The 17,740-nt window shown below is 31.8% G+C and overlaps 1 protein-coding gene across 6 annotated transcripts; it reads left to right on the forward strand.

The window, feature by feature from the left end:
• The first annotated feature begins 9,378 nt into the window (after positions 1 to 9,378).
• Positions 9,379 to 16,697, forward strand: LOC133310541 (protein NPGR2). 6 transcript variants are annotated; one of them, XM_061511483.1, is made up of 7 exons: positions 9,379 to 9,510; positions 10,151 to 10,400; positions 11,106 to 11,358; positions 12,129 to 13,106; positions 13,185 to 13,345; positions 15,014 to 15,167; positions 16,156 to 16,697. In XM_061511483.1, exons 2-7 carry the CDS (start codon positions 10,218 to 10,220, stop codon positions 16,473 to 16,475), a joined length of 2,049 nt encoding a protein of 682 aa, XP_061367467.1. In that variant the 5' UTR covers positions 9,379 to 9,510; positions 10,151 to 10,217; the 3' UTR covers positions 16,476 to 16,697. The 6 variants fall into 6 exon arrangements, with proteins under 6 accessions (XP_061367467.1, XP_061367468.1, XP_061367465.1 ...); XM_061511484.1 differs by having other exon boundaries at positions 12,129 to 12,743; positions 12,894 to 13,345; XM_061511481.1 differs by having other exon boundaries at positions 12,129 to 13,345.
• Positions 16,698 to 17,740: the final 1,043 nt, after the last annotated feature.

The raw sequence follows: 17,740 nt of genomic DNA on the forward strand, positions 1-17,740 counted from the left end.
TTGGGAATTTCAATGCTTGAAATCTTTATCTGATAATACAGTTGAGGCTAGGAAACGGCGAGGCTTAGCGCTTCGTAAATTTTCTTAACCGGTGCAGATAGAAAGCGTTGTGCCAGTGATAAAGTGTTGTTTCAACTTTCAATCACACATTAGCCTTAGCCATGTGAATTAAACACCGAGACGAGGACACGTTCCTGTAACCATTTCTTAATTCTCATTAACCACTTAATTTGGATGCAGCTCACTGCCCCATAATTCCAAGGGGTTAGATGGGGTGATTAATGGTCATTGGTCAAGTGACACGCTTTAAATAATAGGCTGCTCGTGTTTTAGTCCCTTCAATAATCAATAACAGGGTTAATAGCGCAATTAACAATTTAGATATATAATTTGTATGAGTGTTCCCGTCTAATTTAAACACATTTTTTTCCCCCGTTTAATAAGATAAATATATGTTGATTGAAGTAATAAAAAATATTATTAGATTAGTATCAATAAAATAAGAGTTTTTTATGTTGTAGGAAAAATGATTCATTTTGCGTACTTTAATTTTTATTTTTATTTTACTTTAAAAAATGTGAATCCACAAAATGTTGTATGTGTAAAAAAAAAATTTGTGTCATGTTATAGGACAAAACGAAAAACCATAAAATAATACAAAAAGTGAATGACTTGGGTCTAGGTTGAAGTTCAGGGTGCCCTACTTTGTCTAGGGTCGCGTGGCCTAATAATTGCTATGCCCCACCTCGATAACTCTTCTCTGACTTATAGATTATACATTCGGTATGTTAGTGATTTATACAGGCACATGTAAGATACAAGAAAAGTATGTTAGTACTATAATTGGTAACACATGTAAGATACAAGAAAAGTGTGTTAGTACTATAATTTGTAAATTATAATAGATATTTTTTCACTCAAATTATAATTAGAGATCCAGAACAATATTCTCTGACTTTAAATGTGCAAAATATAAGTTTATAATCGAAACATGCTAGAAGGAAGCATTAAAAACTCCAAGATTTGGAACATACAAAGTAAAAAAAGATGATAGTAACTAGAGGTGTTTGCGGTCTGGATTGAATCAGTTTTGGAAGTAAAAATCATCCAATTCAATCCTTTCGGTTGGATCATGTAATCATCCATTCGGTTTGGATTTTTTTTTAAATCCGATCCGATCTAATTTTTTTCTGTTTGGATTGGATCGGTTTTCGGTTTTTTAAAAATCCTAAAATTTGTTTCATGATTATTGCACAAATAACATCTTTTGTATATATTGGCTTTGTAATTTTTTTTAAATGCAAAAGTATCATTAAACGATAATATATATATATATATATATATATATATTTTCTTTTGGAAAATTAGATATGAAGATCTACATAGATGAAATTTTGTTGATGAGATGTGACTAAATTTTTTCTTGGGTTTAGTTGATGGGTTAATGGGTATTGAGTTTAGAAATTTTGGGCTATGATTGGGGAAAGACCCAAGTAAGTAGAGGAAAATTAATATTTAGATCGGTTTGGATTGGATCGGTTTTTATCTATCAATCTGAAAACCGATTCAATCCAATTAAAATTTGCGAATTTTTTTCGATTTTCGATTTTTTAGTTTTTGGTTTGTTCGGTCACCGCGGTTTGAATAAGTTTGGATCGGTTGATGAACACCCCAATAGGAAGAGCTATTTTTACTTTCTTAAAATTTTAATATTCTTAAATATATTTTTATTTTCTATATTCTAATCATTAAATGCTATTATAATCTAATAACTATACATATATCAAATTTTTGTGTTTTTAATTTATTTTTTGAGGAAGTGTCATTTTTTACGTAAAAACTGAGCATGTGCAGCATAGCGTAACAAATCATGAACTTAGAGCATGCTTGAATTATGTTTTTAAAAATAATTTTTTTAATTTTTAGAAAGAAAAAAAAACTGTTTGATAAGACAACCTGTTTGGTAAAAATAATTTTAAAAATTATAATTTTTTTTTTTTAGAATCAAATTTAAAAAACATATCTCAATTATTTTTACTTTGTGATTTGACTTTTAATTTTCAAAAAAATAATAATGCAAAAAACACTTATTTTATTAACTATCCTATAAAAAAGTTTTAAGAAAAAAAAAACCAAAACACAATCAAATACACCTTTAGGTTTGATGTCAGAACTCCAAATCTTTCTCTTTTATTATTTTGGCTAATTAATAATTCTAAATGTGAAACTGCCCATATAAATGCTAAACATTATCGACTCAATTGTTAGATTAAATTTTTTCATTAAGTAAATTAATTAAATTTTTTCATTAAGTAAATTAAGTTTATAAAATTTCATTTAATTTAAAAATTTGTTAATATTTTATTGTATAATATATAATGGATCAGCTCAAGAAATAATGAGTTACTCATTGTTGAACCTGATCCAATGGTAAAACAAGTTTCCTCTAGGAAAAAAAATCTGGAACTGCATGATCTTGCTTGGCTGGGACAAATGAGGGGATATTTGCAATACTGTTTGATACTCAAGTCAATGTTTAAACTATGAGTTTCAATAAAGATGGGTGAGAAAATCATACCTTTGTATCCAAAAAAAAGAAAAAGAAAATCATATTTGGACTTCAAGTCTTTATTATACAGTAGGTGGTTCGCATTATTATGACGACATTTAATTTCATGAGTGGGCTGAAATAGTTTCTACAGGCTATCTTGTGTGTAATGCCTATTTGTGGGCTTTGTCTATTGGTGTAGCAAGAATCCCATGGTTGACCCATAGTTATTAGCTATTAGGGTGATTGTAGATCTTGAGCTGCTGTGAGCGTAGTTGTACCTCTATGGGATGGATCACCTGTTTTCTTAGTGTTTAAGACTTGGGTTGTTGTGTCTCTTGTGCCACTTATGAGTTGGGCCTAATGACATAGGTCCAGATCAATAATATATATTTTTAAAGGATAAAAAATTATTTATTTCAATAATAAATCTTATCATATTAATAATATTTTTATGAATATCTTATCAATCTAACCGTGAATTGAAAATTCTTGTTAAGAAGACGAAGTTTACAATTTTTTTATAAAAAACTACTGATATTTTATCAGATAACTTCATTTTGATATTTTAATATATTATTTAATGGGAAGGATATTGTAACAACCAGTTAATATTACAACCAATTTTATTACCAATCAATTTCACCGTTAGATTAATTATGTTGATCCAACGGTTATATTTATTTTCATCTTTGTATAGTTATGATTCTTCATATTTAATACTTTATATTTATTTCTACCTTTGTATGGTTATGATTTTTCATATTTTATGCTTTCATATTAAATATGAGAAATTATAACCATACAAAGATAGAAATAAAAATAACCGTTGGATCAATATAATTGATCTAACGGTGAAATTGATAGGTAGTAACATTGATAGTAATACTAATTAGTTGTTACAATATCCTTTTCTATTATTTAAATATAAATAAATTTCAATTATAAGATTACATACTTATAAATATTTTATTTATCTAAAACTTAGAACCCTACAACGTCTCTCACAACCAATAGCTAATGGACAAATACATAATTTCAACTATGCCTAAAAGTTTTAACCCACAAATATGTATCATGCACACAGGATAGACTAAGAGGCCACCACAATCCATCGTTATACTAAAGCGTAAGCAAGACATCCAACCATTATATAATAGAGGTTTGAAATTCCGGTATGGTCATCTTATTCTTCTTTACTCTAGCTTATTGATCAAACATTGACCTAAGCGCCAAAGTGCCTTAGGTACCTCTAGCATTTGTCTCAGTCAACAAACAAGGTTACCCAGCTTCACTTCATCCATCCCCAAGAGAATCCTCTGATGATATCAGAGCTATCAAAATAAGTCAGTCTGTCCTATTAGGTCTTAGCCCGCGATGGTTAGGGCCAAAAAACATGCAAGGACAAATGGCCCTCAATAATAAAGGCTTGCACGGGCCAAAAGCCCTATGGACTAGGACCAGCCCGGGAGCTATCCAAAATTATAATTTCATATAATTTTATTTTTTATCATATTCAATACATTAAATATTATTTCAACAAATAAATATTTAACACTTTCATAAAATATTTTATACAAATTATAAGTTTTTCAAATTTAATTTTTTAACAAAATAATATTTGTACACAAATATACCATTGAAATTCTAAACAATTTTAATATAAGTAAAAATTTAATTTTACTACCTTTGCTAAATTTATTGTTAAAGGATGCCATCAAACGGAGATTTTTCTCGCTATGAGTCATAATAGAATGATTCTTGACAGCAACTCTAGTGGAAAACCAAAAGCAGCGGGGAAAAATTATCTTTATACCAATATTGAACAATTGTTCGTAGTATGTTATATATTTGAAAATTAAACCATTGATTTTCTTCAATGGCTACCGTTACAAAAACAATTTTACTTATTATTAACTACAAAATTGCATTGGATACAATATGTTTCAATGCAAGTTTGGATATATAACATGCTTAGACGTTAATAGAAAATTTTATTTTTACTGATTTGAAGATGAAATTCTTGTTGAAACATATTATTCTGAAAATTTATATTTGCTTATATTATGTTTAAAATTTATTTTACATTTATGAATATGTAAATTTATATATTTTGTATTTTTAAAATAATAAAATTTTGATGAAGGAAAATGTTTGGTTCATAGATAAGTTTTAATCCAACCCGCTAAATTATAGATCTTACCACAAAAAAATGCTAATAGGTTAGAGACAAATATAAGGCTTTACATTTTAACCCGTGAATTTCAACACATTTTAACACGTCTCTAGAGAAGACTCACTTAAATTGTTATAAGATTAGGTTTAATCGTGTGTTATTCAACTCGACCGATCACTACAAATGTCCAATTTATCTAAAATTTGGTGTGCATAATTCTTGAGATCAATGTTGTCAAACTCGAATTTCTACGTAGAAACGGAAAGGGGTGGTAGAAACGTAAAACGTACAAACGACACGAAACGTAAAGTGTCTACATTATACTACTTAAGATCAAGATATAAAATTATATATATGCATGTAAAAAAAATATCACATAATAAAGATGTGTGTTGAGCCACTTATCTATCTAAAAAGAAAACTTTTTTTGATAACTAAATATCAAAATTATAAACAGTGATAACTAACAAGTAATGGATAATCAATCTGTTCTAACTGCTTCATACACTCTGCAATTTTGGATCATCGCTCATCAAGATATATTTTCACTTCTTTCAATGCACACAATGATTCAAAAACACAAAACAATTCTCATAGCATAACTTATAATAGAATTGTAGTTTTGTAAGACATAATTATAAAAGACATATATCCAAACAAAAAGATATGAAGATATGTGCATATGATTTGGGAGAAACGAAAATTGGATTTTTTTTTTTTTTTTAAAAAAAAATTCTTTTTAAGTAAAAGCGGTCAAAACAGTAAAAACGTAAGTTTTTGCCGTTTTTACGTTTTTACACGGTGTTTTACCAGTTTTTATCAGGGACATTTTTACTTGGGTTTTAACACGCACCACTCTAGTAAAAACGTAAAAACGTAAGTTTTTACGTTTTTACACTAGTTTTTGACAACAATGCTTCAGATAATATTACATGATTCAACTGTTGACTTTGTTAAATTCATATTGAATAAAAGTTATTACATGATATAAGTATTCAATATTTACATAGATGACAAATGAGAATACACAAATGTGATAAGAGCAAAATTTGACCATTTAATTTGATAAGGACCGTCAAAAATAGTTTTCAAGTAAAACCAATCTTGACCATTTATATATAATTGTATGATTAAAATTAAGTTATTTTCTCCCTTCACACATATAACGTCCTATGAAGATTTTATTTTTTAATTTTTCTAAGGTCTCTAGTCTGAGTCGTCTTAGCCATTATGGTATATCGAAATTACCTAACAAGTCAATATTATGTTAAAATTGTGAGCTATGATGTGCAGTATTCCTTATTAAAAAACACACGCGCGGGCACATACATATGGATAGATAGAGAGAGATAAATACGAGATCAATACATGTTAGAAGACAGATTTGTAAAAATTTATATTTTCCCCATTTTTTATTTGTATAAATGGATGTAATGTAACATTCCTCTTTTACATTTATGAGCTCCCCTATACGGTTTAATTATTCTCCTTACAAAAACTTGTAACTTTTATTCAAGTTATGATTTAACGAAATTTCGTACAAGCTTGAGTTGCTTTCATTGATTATCAAATCTGCCTTATATAAGCTCATGTACAAGGAAGGAGTTACAACAAACGGATAAAAAATAAATAAGAAAAACTATAAACAGAAAGTTGCTAATACTTATCCTATATGGTTAAGTTTGTTACATCAGGAACAAATATTCAAAAGCTGATCTATCAATATGATGACTTTCGTGAGGCTGTGCTCAAATACTTCCCTTCAAGATGGGGCATGGAAATTTGAAATGCCCATCTTCCACAAAAGTGCATGAAACTTCTTACGACCTAAAGCTTTAGTAAGAATATCCGCCAATTGTATGTCGAAACGTATATACTCTGTAACAATGGTTTTGGCAAGCAAATGTTCACAAATAAAATGGCAATCCAATTTTATGTGTTTAGTACGTTCGTGAAACACGGAGTTAGAAGCTATATTAGGAGCAGCTAGTTTGTCACAAAATAAATGTATTGACCAAGTCAAATTTACTCCTAGTAACGCTAGAAACGATTTAATCCACAGAAGCTTGGATATCCTCTAAATAGAATTGAATCAACTCATGTTCACTTATTGATCAAAACTGTTTCCATCATCCTAGTTCTCTTATTGACTTTGCAGTTGGTGGATAATGGAGTTCATATATAAATTTTCAGAGAGATAATAGATTTTCAAGTTAAATACAATTTGTCTCGGTCTTTAAATATTTTATCCAGTTACTCATACTCAAAAGAGCTAATTACATAAGCTCAAGGGGTTACATTAGCACTAGACGAATATATACCATGTGAATAGACTATAAATTAAACATTCAGTTACACAATCAAATTCTTACAATTTTTTAATAAAATAATAAAAGGTTGGCAGAGAACTACCAGGCCATTTGCATTGCTTAATGTTGTACCTTGTGCAACTATCCCTAAATTATTCTAAAGAATTTAAAAGTATATTCTTGAATTTAAGTAAAATATAAAAAATATAATAAATATAAATAAAAAAAATTAACATTATAAAAAATATTTCTCTGTTAATTTAAGTAAAATGTAAAAGATATCGATTATGTTTACCAAAAAAAGAAGAAGAAAAAGATATGTATTAAAAAAGGAAAAATATAATTATAAAAATAAAATAAAATAAAAGTAGTTCAAAAGAATTTAAATTAAAATAAAAAAATAACATGTGCCATTTTTTTAAAAGACATTAAAATGAAAGATTTAATAATTATTTTTTCATAAAATAAACTCTAATTTAATATAAAAAGATATAAAAAAAATGCTTAGTTTCAGTCTGATAACGGAGTTCATTCACCGATCAACTTCCTTTTGATAGTCTCACTTACGAAAAGGAAATATAAAACAAATAAATTGGTAAAAGGTCAAAATATGAATAAGAGAGATTGAAGTTTGGCTGTACCTGAATTACAGATAATTGGAAATATGTATTGCTATTATATTACATCACAATTACATCAATAACATAGCCTTAGATATTAGTAGAGTCATTATGTTGTATCACCTTAATAATTATATTAATTTTTATTCGCCGTGGTGGGTTAATTTTTTCATATTAAAAATCAAGTCAATGAAAAAATTTAACATTGAATTTTTTTTCTGTTTTTAAGGCAATTTTTTTTTTCTGTCACACTAGTATAAGAATGGACGAACTTTATTATAAAGAGAAAAGAAAGAAAGGATTAGTGGCACTCATTCATTTTTATCAGTGTTTACAAACCCAGCCCGACCATCAACTCTGCCCAGGTCAAGGGTCACGGGTTCAACCGGAAGGTCACGGGATCACTTCGCTACCCCAATTTTATACATTAAAGAATATAAATATATAGGGACATGTTATTCTACTTACCATTTTTTCTGCCCACCTTTGCCTACCACTCTAAAAGACCATTAGACCAAAATCTTAATTAACATTTATCTTTATCTCTCCTCTTTAGATTCTAATATAACAGTATTGGAAAGTGGTAGGCAAAGATAGGCAGAAAAAATAGTAAGTAGAATAACTTATCCCAAATATATATTCTATATGAAAAATTCAAAAAAAATCAAACCACCAATTCTTAAAGATTCAAAATATACTTAACATAATTTAATCAATTACATCCACAAGTTAATATTCACAAACTAATCAAAGTATAAGACACATATTTCAATGGAGTTAATGAAAAGTTATATCATCAGAATGTGAAAAGAGATCCTTTACCCAATAGAGAATAGCGGAGGAAAGACGGCGACATGATAATTTAACGGTGGGGAGAGAAGAACCAGCATGATGGAGGAGATCATCAGAACAAGGAGACTAAGTCTGGGTATGGGAGAGAAGATCTAAAGAGAAGAAAAAGAACGATTCAAATTTCAGATCTAGTTCTAAATTTAGGCAACAACGATTTTTTGTTTATGTTTTTTTTCACTCATCAAACGACATCATTTCATGTATAATTTTTGTTTTTTTTTTTAAAATGTAGTGACCCCTTTTCCCCTCTGACCCGGGAGTCACAGGTTCAACTCGGGATTAGAGGAGTCAACGTGCAAATAGAGTCTAACTACTAACTTGAACCTTGAGAGAGGGGGTCAATGACCCCGAGGGATCAACACGGACACGGGATGAAGCGGGATTTTAAAACACTGACTTTTATACCAATGTGACAGAAAAATTTTACGCAGCATAAATATAAGAGGAATGTTATATTTACAAATTCTATTCTTACAAACTACACTATATCTGACTGGTAATACACTCTTGAATAAAGTATTACCGGTCAGACATAATATAGTTTATAAATTTGTAAAAAAAAATATATCAATATAATCCTACTCTAAATATAAACCCCATAATAAAACACAAAAATATGCATTACATTTGTGGGGTATACGAGTAACTATGAATTAATGCGAAGGTGGACAATGTAGTTAATGACCGTTTCAATGGCAGCCAGCTCACTCACCAACATTGCAACAACGTTAAAAATTATCCTACGTGGCGACGAATTACCCTCAGCAATAATAAAACATCCTCTGTGGACCCCAGAACAAGACATAGACAAAACATAAGCCAAACCACTCCTTGCTGTCATTGCTATTTCCTTCAATTTTCTTGCTTGCTTATGTTCCAATTTTCGTTTTGTTTCTGTTCTATTTCTACCCCAATTTCAGTTTATGTGAATTTGATCATACACGAGGAAAAAGGGCAGAGAAAAAAAAAACAAAACTCAGCTATAAAAAAAGTAAATAAGAAAAGGTTCTGTTCAGGCTTTTGGATGCTTTGCTAGTTTGCTTTTTTGCTTTCGTTGGTTGATTGAAAGGTGGCTTTGATTTGATTGCTCAAATTCACTAATGGGTCTTCTTCTATGTATTTTTGCTGTTGAAGGATACGATTTTTCTTCTGAATGTTTAACTTTTTTTTTTTTGCTCTTCTTAATTTTATAGTTGCTGAGTCACTGTGGGTCGGTTTCAATTTTGTGAAGTTGGTTCTTTTTCTTCATTTCTATTTGATGTGTGGTTTTAGAAAGTTTAATTTGTTTTGCGTCAATGAAGCAGAATGAAGAGGAGGGAATTTGAATGGGTTTGATTCGGATTTTACTTTTTAATGAGGGGGTTTGTGTGAGTCAGCTTAAAGAGTTATGCTTGTATTGTATCTAATTACTTCTTATAATTTTGTGATATGTTTGTTTTTATGTTATTGGATTTCAAATTCCACTGCATTCAGCCTACTCAGGATCACTTTTGTTGGAAATTCCAAATTTTTTGTTCTCTTGATTTCTGCTTGATCTATACATGCATGAACAGAGAGCTGAAAGTTCTGAAACGGTTGCTTTTTGTGATGTTTGTGTTTTGAATTTTGTGTGTGATACTGCTGGTTTAACGTTTTCTCTTGGCAGATTTTTTGAGTGAAGAAAAACAGTATGCGGAGCAGGATTAGACATATGAGAATTTTGCAGGAGGATAATGAAGTGCTTGCGCTCAGGGGAGCCATTAGGAGGAGCAGATGAAATGTTTCCTTCATCTGAATCTCTTGCAACCAAGAATTTTTCAGCAAGTGGACATTCTTGCCTTGACAAGAAGCTGGACACTGGCAATATAGAAGAAGCTGAATCATCCTTGCGTGAGAGTGGTGTCCTGAACTATGAGGTTGGCTTCATCAAAATACCTTACCTTTTATGTTTGCTGTTATATTGAGTAATCAGATTTTACTCCATGATTTATTTTTTTGTTATTTACTCTAGGCCATAAAGAGGGTGAGCTTAGAGCGGTGCTAAAATTGTTGTTTAGTGACTGAAGTGTCACGAGTTTGAATCCGGAATACAGCCTCTTTGAAAATACTCAAGGGTAAGACTGCATTTAAGGATTGCCCTCGCCCCTTACTCTCGTTAGTTGCGGTTTAATAGTAGGCTTTAGAGAGAGAATGTATACATATGCTTGTGTATACCCAAGATGTAACTATTTCTTTCCTGCACTAAATAAAGTCGTGCTCGTCTACAGGGTTGCTTCTTGGTAGGTTATTCATAGTTGTATAAACTACTTTCAGATCTTTCTGTCTGCACCCTTAGTTCTGGAAAGTCAGCATCTATCTCTTGTTGTTTGACAGAATCCTTCATCTCAATTCATTTTATTTAATATATGACCAAGGCACTGGTTTCTATATTTCATGTAGTAGTCAATGATCTATGTATTGGAGTTGATGTTTTCTTCTCAGTACCATTTGTTTGGTACTTACTTTAGAATTTAAGTTGAGTTACTAAAGTCTGTCACTCTGTGTGTTTTTCTTTTCTTGTTTAAAATTAGTGATTATAGCTACTAGTCTTATTTAGCGAAGAATATGTCTGTGATATGCAGGAAGCTAGAGCTCTGCTAGGAAGATATGAATATCAGAAAGGAAATTTTGTAGCTGCTTTACATGTCTTTGAGGGAATAGATATAAGTATTGTGACTCCTAAGATCAAAATTGCCCTTTCCAGAAGCAGAGAACGCAATAAGAAACATTCCCATAATCATGCTGAACCGCAAATGTCTATACATGCTATCGGCTTACTATTGGAAGCAGTCTTCCTAAAAGCAAAATCTTTGCAGGTTCTTGAAAGGTTTAAAGGTACCCTTGCTGGTTCTTTGATTCATAGATTTGCTCTTTGTTTTTTACTTCAAGGAACTTGTGGGTTTTCATTGCATATTTTCTTTTCAATCTGCTCAATGGTATATTCTTTACCTGTGGTCTACCTTATTTTCCAGTGATTGATATCTGGTACATGCATTTGATTTCAACTGCTATTTGTCTTCTTTTTAAAAAAAGAAAACTATGAGATTTCTTTTGAATGCTAATTATTTTTGTCTCCATACATTTTGCTATTTGAACGTGTTATATAGTTTTGGATGTGGAGTTATGTACATTATATGATAAAATCCTCAACGCTAGAATCTTTTTTAATATTAATTATTAAATTACATTGTAATGAGAATATTTTGACATGGGTTTCAATGATCAAGCCATAAGAGGATGCAGTTGCACAAGCAATTCTATTTGTTATTATTTTATTTTCGGCCATTTGCTATGCAAAGTTTTTCTCTATAATTGGTTTCCAATTTCCATGGCAATGGGACATATAGTAGCTTTCTAGATTATGTTTGTCTATGCCCCCACCCCCTCATATAATATACCTCATCACTTTTTCTGATAGTTGTGTTATCTACCTTCTTTACTTGAACTTGATTACCTCGAGATCCTGGTGGCCACAATCTTGATATTTTGGCAGAAATTGTCTGATGGAAAGCAAGATGGGATTTCCTTATTAATTCTTGTCGTTTTAAAAATCATGGAATTGCTAAGCTATATAATCTAATATATCTTTCCAATTGTTCTTGCAGAAGCTGCCCAATGTTGTAAAGTTATTCTGGACATAGTAGAGTCTTCATTGCCTGAAGGCTTGCCTGATAACTTTGGTGCTGAATGTAAATTGCAGGAGACCCTGAGCAAGGCAGTTGAGCTGCTACCAGAATTATGGAAACTTGCTGATTGTCCACGTCAAGCTATTTTGTCTTACCGACGAGCACTCCTTCATCAATGGAATCTTGACGTAGAGAATACAACAAAGATTCAGAAAGAATTTGTTGTTTTTCTTCTACATAGTGGAGGAGAAGCAGCACCCCCTAATCTCCGTTCTCAAATGGATGGCTCATTTGTACCTAGAAACAATATAGAAGAGGCTATACTTCTTTTAATGATTTTGTTAAGAAAAGTCTCTCTAAATAGAATTGAATGGGATCCTTCAATTTTAGACCACCTTTCATTTGCTCTGTCTATTTCAGGAGATTTGACAGCTTTAGCCAATCAATTGGAAGAATTGCTCCCCGGGACTATCCCTCGGAGAGAAAGTTACCATTCTCTAGCTCTTTGTTATTATGGAGCAGGTAGGGACTTGGTAGCACTGGATCTTCTCAGAAAATTGCTGAGTAGTAGAGAGGACCCAAAACATGTTCCAGGTTTGTTAATGGCTTCTAAGTTATGTTCTGTGAACTCTAGTCTTGCAGAAGAAGGGGTAAGCTTTTCTCGCAGAGTGATTGAGAACTTGGATGGCAGATGTAATCAGTTAGAAAATGTTGCCAATTTCTTTCTTGGTGTTTCGCTTTCAGCACACTCAAAATTGGCCGTTTCTGATTCTGAGAGGTTTAAGAGACAATATGAAGCACTTCATGCCCTGGAAACTGCTAGCAGAATGACAAGAATGAGAGACCCCCTTGTACTATACCATCTCAGTTTAGAATATGCAGAGCAAAGGAAGTTGGATACTGCACTTTATTATACAAAGTGCTTTTTAAAACTGGAAGGTGGTTCTAATGTTAAAGGTTGGTTATTGTTAACTCGGATATTATCAGCTCAAAAACGGTTTTTGGATGCTGAATCTATTATCAATGCCGCTTTAGATCAGACTGGGAAATGGGATCAGGGTGATTTGTTGCGAACAAAAGCTAAACTTCAAATTGCACAGGGCCACTTAAGGAATGCCATTGAGACGTATACTCAGCTTCTTGCTGTTCTTCAAATTCTGAGTAAAAGTTTTGGTTCCGGGAAGAAGCTATATAAGGTATGTTGTAGTAATAACTTATCCTGATTGAATAGTTCTGAATCATGGGCTTTTATTCTTGTGATCATTACTGTTAGGGAATTGGATGGATGTAGTCTCCCATGAACTTGTGGAATTATATGCCTTTTGCAGAAATTTGTGATCATGGGTTTGAAGTTAGGAACAAAGGAAGTGTCCTGTGGTCAGTACCTGAGAAAGCGATAATATTGATAGGAACTGTAATAGTGAGAGTACTGAAAACATGACCATCTTATTATTTGGTTTGACATGGAGGCATTTCATGAAAAAGAAAAAAGCAGAATGTGTAGAGTTCCTCAAAGTTTTGGACGTTTTGATGATGACATTGAAAATTAAAAAGTATGGTACACCTTTAAAGGAACACTACTGCTAGGTTCATATATTTTTTGTGAGAGTCAGTATGTCTTCCTTGTAAAGTTTTGTGGAAAGTGATTAACTAGGATGTTTTAAATCTGTATGATTTCCCTTCAATTGAGTTTTCTTTTTAATTTTTCCTTTAGATTTTGAAGAGGAACACAGATTCTGATGGTATTTTTATCTTTTTTTTTTTTACCTTATTACTAAAGTAGATTTTTCTAATTTATTCTTCCTCCATCCCACGTAATACATGGTTGAAAAGGGATTCATTTGCTTAAAATAATAGTTTGAGTAGTCAAAAAGGGCTAGTCTTGGAACAACGGTAAAATTGCTCCTTTGTTATTAGAAGGTCACGGATTCAAGTTTGGGAAACAATCTCTTCAGAAAAATACAAGGGTAAAGCTACCCTCACCTTGTTGGGGAGTTTTGTGCATCGTGATTTACCCTTTTTAATAATATGATTAGTCACGTCTCTTTTAAAAGGATGTTAGATTTTTATAGGTTCTATGCTCTTGAAGAGTCAATATATTATGATGGTATCACAGGGGCAAGATCATAAGTTCAAATATATCGTTCTATTGTATCTCTGTCTCCCCATTTAGAACCCAAAATTTCCGCATGTTTTGCCTGAAGGAGTATTCAACTCAACTAGGACGTATAAATGATCAGATCACTGTGCTCTACAAATTCAGACTTTTATAATATCTGGTAGTTATTACTTATTGGCATTAGTTGGGCCAACTGATTTTGATATAAAAACTTTTTTAACTTGTATTCCATTGTTGAAATATATATACTTTGATATGATCTCAAAGGAACCATGCATAATGATTTGTTGAGAGATGATTGTTATTGAATTCATCGTATTGTATTTGCCTTAATGATTTGCCATAATGATTTGGTGAAAGAATGTGCTCCATAGTTAAATGGCTGCTTTATATTTTCCTTAAGAAAAAAAAATGTTCTGTTGGTTGTAAGTATATGATGCTCATTTGAAATGTTGAAGCATGCTTAGTGAATGAATGAGTTCACAGAGATAATCGAAGTTTATGTCATGCAAGGCATATGCAATTATTATTAAGGTTGAATTTTTAAGATGGTTGCTTGTATTTGAAAATTCAAAATTCAACTCCTGCTCCAATATAAACATTATTGAATGTGGATACATTTTCTTCATACTGTTTCTCTCTTTAAGTTTTTTTCTTTTCTTTTTTAATACTTTTTAATTTTACTTGTGCAATAAGATGAGTTGCTTCTAGCTGCTTACACTTTTTTCCATACTTTTTGTGACAGGACAATAGAGATCGTGCTAGGAACTTGGAAGTGGAAATATGGCACGATCTTGCTAATATATACATCAGTCTTTTACAGTGGCATGATGCGGAGGTGTGTCTTTCAAAATCTAAGGCCATCAAACCATACTCTGCTTCTAGATGTCATGCATTAGGTAAATATATATGATTTTTATCATTGAGTATCTTGTTTTTCCATTCAATTTTTTTTTTCCTGATATGAAAATGACGCCAACTGATTATAATCACTTGAAAATAATTTGCAGATATTGTTTAATAAATAGAGTATTCTATATTTATAGCTATGTAATATGTTGTGTGCATTGAGGTGCCAAGAGATCACAGAGACTGGATGTGACTCATGAGGCATGAACCTTAGTGAAGCAAGGCAATAAAACAATTAAATGAGAGTGGATCCTCTCATGTGTTATTTAACATGACCGTGTCATGTGAGAGAGATCAATGATGATGATTTTATCACTACCTATTCTTATTTTTTTTTTCTCTCATCTCTCATCATCGTTGATCTAACCATGAATGATTATGATTCTCTCACATATTATGGTCATGTTAAATAACACGAGTATCTATTTCCCAATTAAATAGATCTAACATACTTCAAAAAATTTATGTTATGGTGTTGAGATATATAGTCCCACATTGGTTGAAGAGCAACTAATGTGGAGTTTATAAGGCCTTGGGCACTCTCACCCTTTGAGCTAGCTTTTGGGGTAGTGTATCCCAAGGTTCTTTACATGGTATCAGAGCTTGAGGTTCGATCCTCACCGCCCCCCACTTTAAAGTGGAAGCACAAAAAAGGTAAACCAAATATTGAGCCTGTTGCATAATCCACGCTTCAAGCCAAGAGGGCTCTTGCGTGAGGGGGCGTGTTAAGATATATAGTCGTTGAAGAGCAACTAATGTGGAGTTTATAAGGCCTTGGGCACTCCTATCCTTTGAGCTAGCTTTTGGGGTGGTGTATCCCAAGGTTCTTTATAGTAATAAACTAACCTGTGTGTACATGCATAATTAAACATATTCCACAAAATACAAAATATAACAGCATCAGAAATCAAAGCATAGTATAGCATGATAAACTAACCAATGTATACATGTGAAAATTGTATTTGTTAAATTTCACAGGTAGAATGTATGAAGCAAAGGGCCTTTACAAAGAGGCTCTAAAAGCTTTCCGTGATGCTTTGGACATTGATCCTGGCCATGTCCTCAGCTTAATCTCCACCGCCGTAGTTCTTAGACGATGCAGTGATCAATCAAATCCTGCAGTAAGAATCTTTCTGATGGATGCAATACGGCATGATAGATTGAGTGCTTCTGCTTGGTATAATCTTGGCCTTCTTCACAAGGCTGAGGGTACAGTGTCATCATTAGTAGAAGCTACAGAATGTTTTCAGGCAGCACACTTTCTTGAAGAATCTGAACCGGTTGAAACTTTTAGATGAATGATTGATTCTATATATATAACTCAAGGGGTTGGTCTAGTGCTAGAAACAAGCTTGTGATGCATGGTTATCCTAGCTATACTTATTTCTTGGGGTTAGATAACAAGGAATTTTTCCTGTGAGTGAGGAATAAATCTTTGTAAGGCTCTTGTCTAGGCATTGACGATTTGTTTTTGACCTTATAAACATAATGAAGCAGTAGTACTAAAGATTTATTCGTGAGTGAGGCTCTTGTCTAGGCATTGACGATTTGTTTTTGACCTTACAAACATAATGAACTAAGTGGCTAAACGTGTAGCAGAATGTGCCATTGTTACCCTCAGCTGGCTATATTTAGATATTATCATTTTTTATTTAATTTGAACCATCTGAAATACTAACCTCTATTTGTTTGCTAGAGTATGTATGAATCGAGGGTTATGGGGTTTCTTAGTAAGAGCTTTTTATTGAGATTTAATTTTACATTCTTATCCTAAGTCCGCTGATTGTGAATATCTAAATATGTTAATAATTGTTCGATTCATCAGCAATATGATCGACATTTTAGTGCCCAAATAAGAGGTTTCTGGATATATCCTCGTTGCCTGGACCATGATAGTTAAAATCGTGATTTTACCTAAAATCAAAAGGAGGATAAAAAATCGTAAAATATAAAATCTTAATGTAAATTTTTTTATAAAAAATCATAAAAGCGTATAGAACTTTGATGAAATCGTTTTTGCATGCTATCAGATTCATATAGGAAAAATCCATATCTTAAGAGATGATAATTCTAAAGTGCTTTTGGATTAAGACTTTTTAATGACAGGCCAGGTGTTTAGATTATGATGTTTTACATCATCTTATGCACTTAGTTTGGCGGGAATGTGGTGCTGGATTAACACTAGATTATTTGAATATAGATCACAATCATTTAATAATGTTTTAACCGATTAGGTCTAGTATTTTCTTATGTGTTTGCTTTTTCTTTAAGGGCCAATAAAATACAAAATCAATCAACAAATAAAGCACTCCTACAATAAAGAAGATGCTTCCATCTTCCTCGTGCATAATAACAAAAAGCTATCAACGCCGCTAGCGACGTCAGTGCCGAAATCGACACAGTAAAAAAAAATAAAAATTGTTGGCCCCTATCCCATTGAGATTGATGCAGATTACTTCTAATTTTTAATCCCTAACTCTAATATTACTTTGATTTGTTTTTTTCCTTCCAAATGAAATTTGTTGCTATGTTTAAGAGAAAAAAATCCCATCAATGAATTTTG

The sequence above is a fragment of the Gastrolobium bilobum genome, unplaced genomic scaffold (assembly GCF_033153095.1).
Source record: "Gastrolobium bilobum isolate Gb01-03AN ecotype WA unplaced genomic scaffold, APGP_CSIRO_Gbil_v1 utg2169, whole genome shotgun sequence".
Lineage (NCBI taxonomy): Eukaryota > Viridiplantae > Streptophyta > Magnoliopsida > Fabales > Fabaceae > Gastrolobium > Gastrolobium bilobum.

What these genes read in the sequence shown, in the direction of transcription:
- LOC133310541 (XM_061511481.1), top strand. Translation starts at nt 10,218, where the DNA reads ATGAAGTGCTTGCGCTCAGGGGAGCCATTAGGAGGAGCAGATGAAATG. An exon ending in GTGGTGTCCTGAACTATGAG is followed by an intron (nt 10,401 to 11,105) that starts GTTGGCTTCATC and finishes TGTGATATGCAG; the next exon opens with GAAGCTAGAGCTCTGCTAGG. An exon ending in CCGGGAAGAAGCTATATAAG is followed by an intron (nt 13,346 to 15,013) that starts GTATGTTGTAGT and finishes TTTTTGTGACAG; the next exon opens with GACAATAGAGATCGTGCTAG.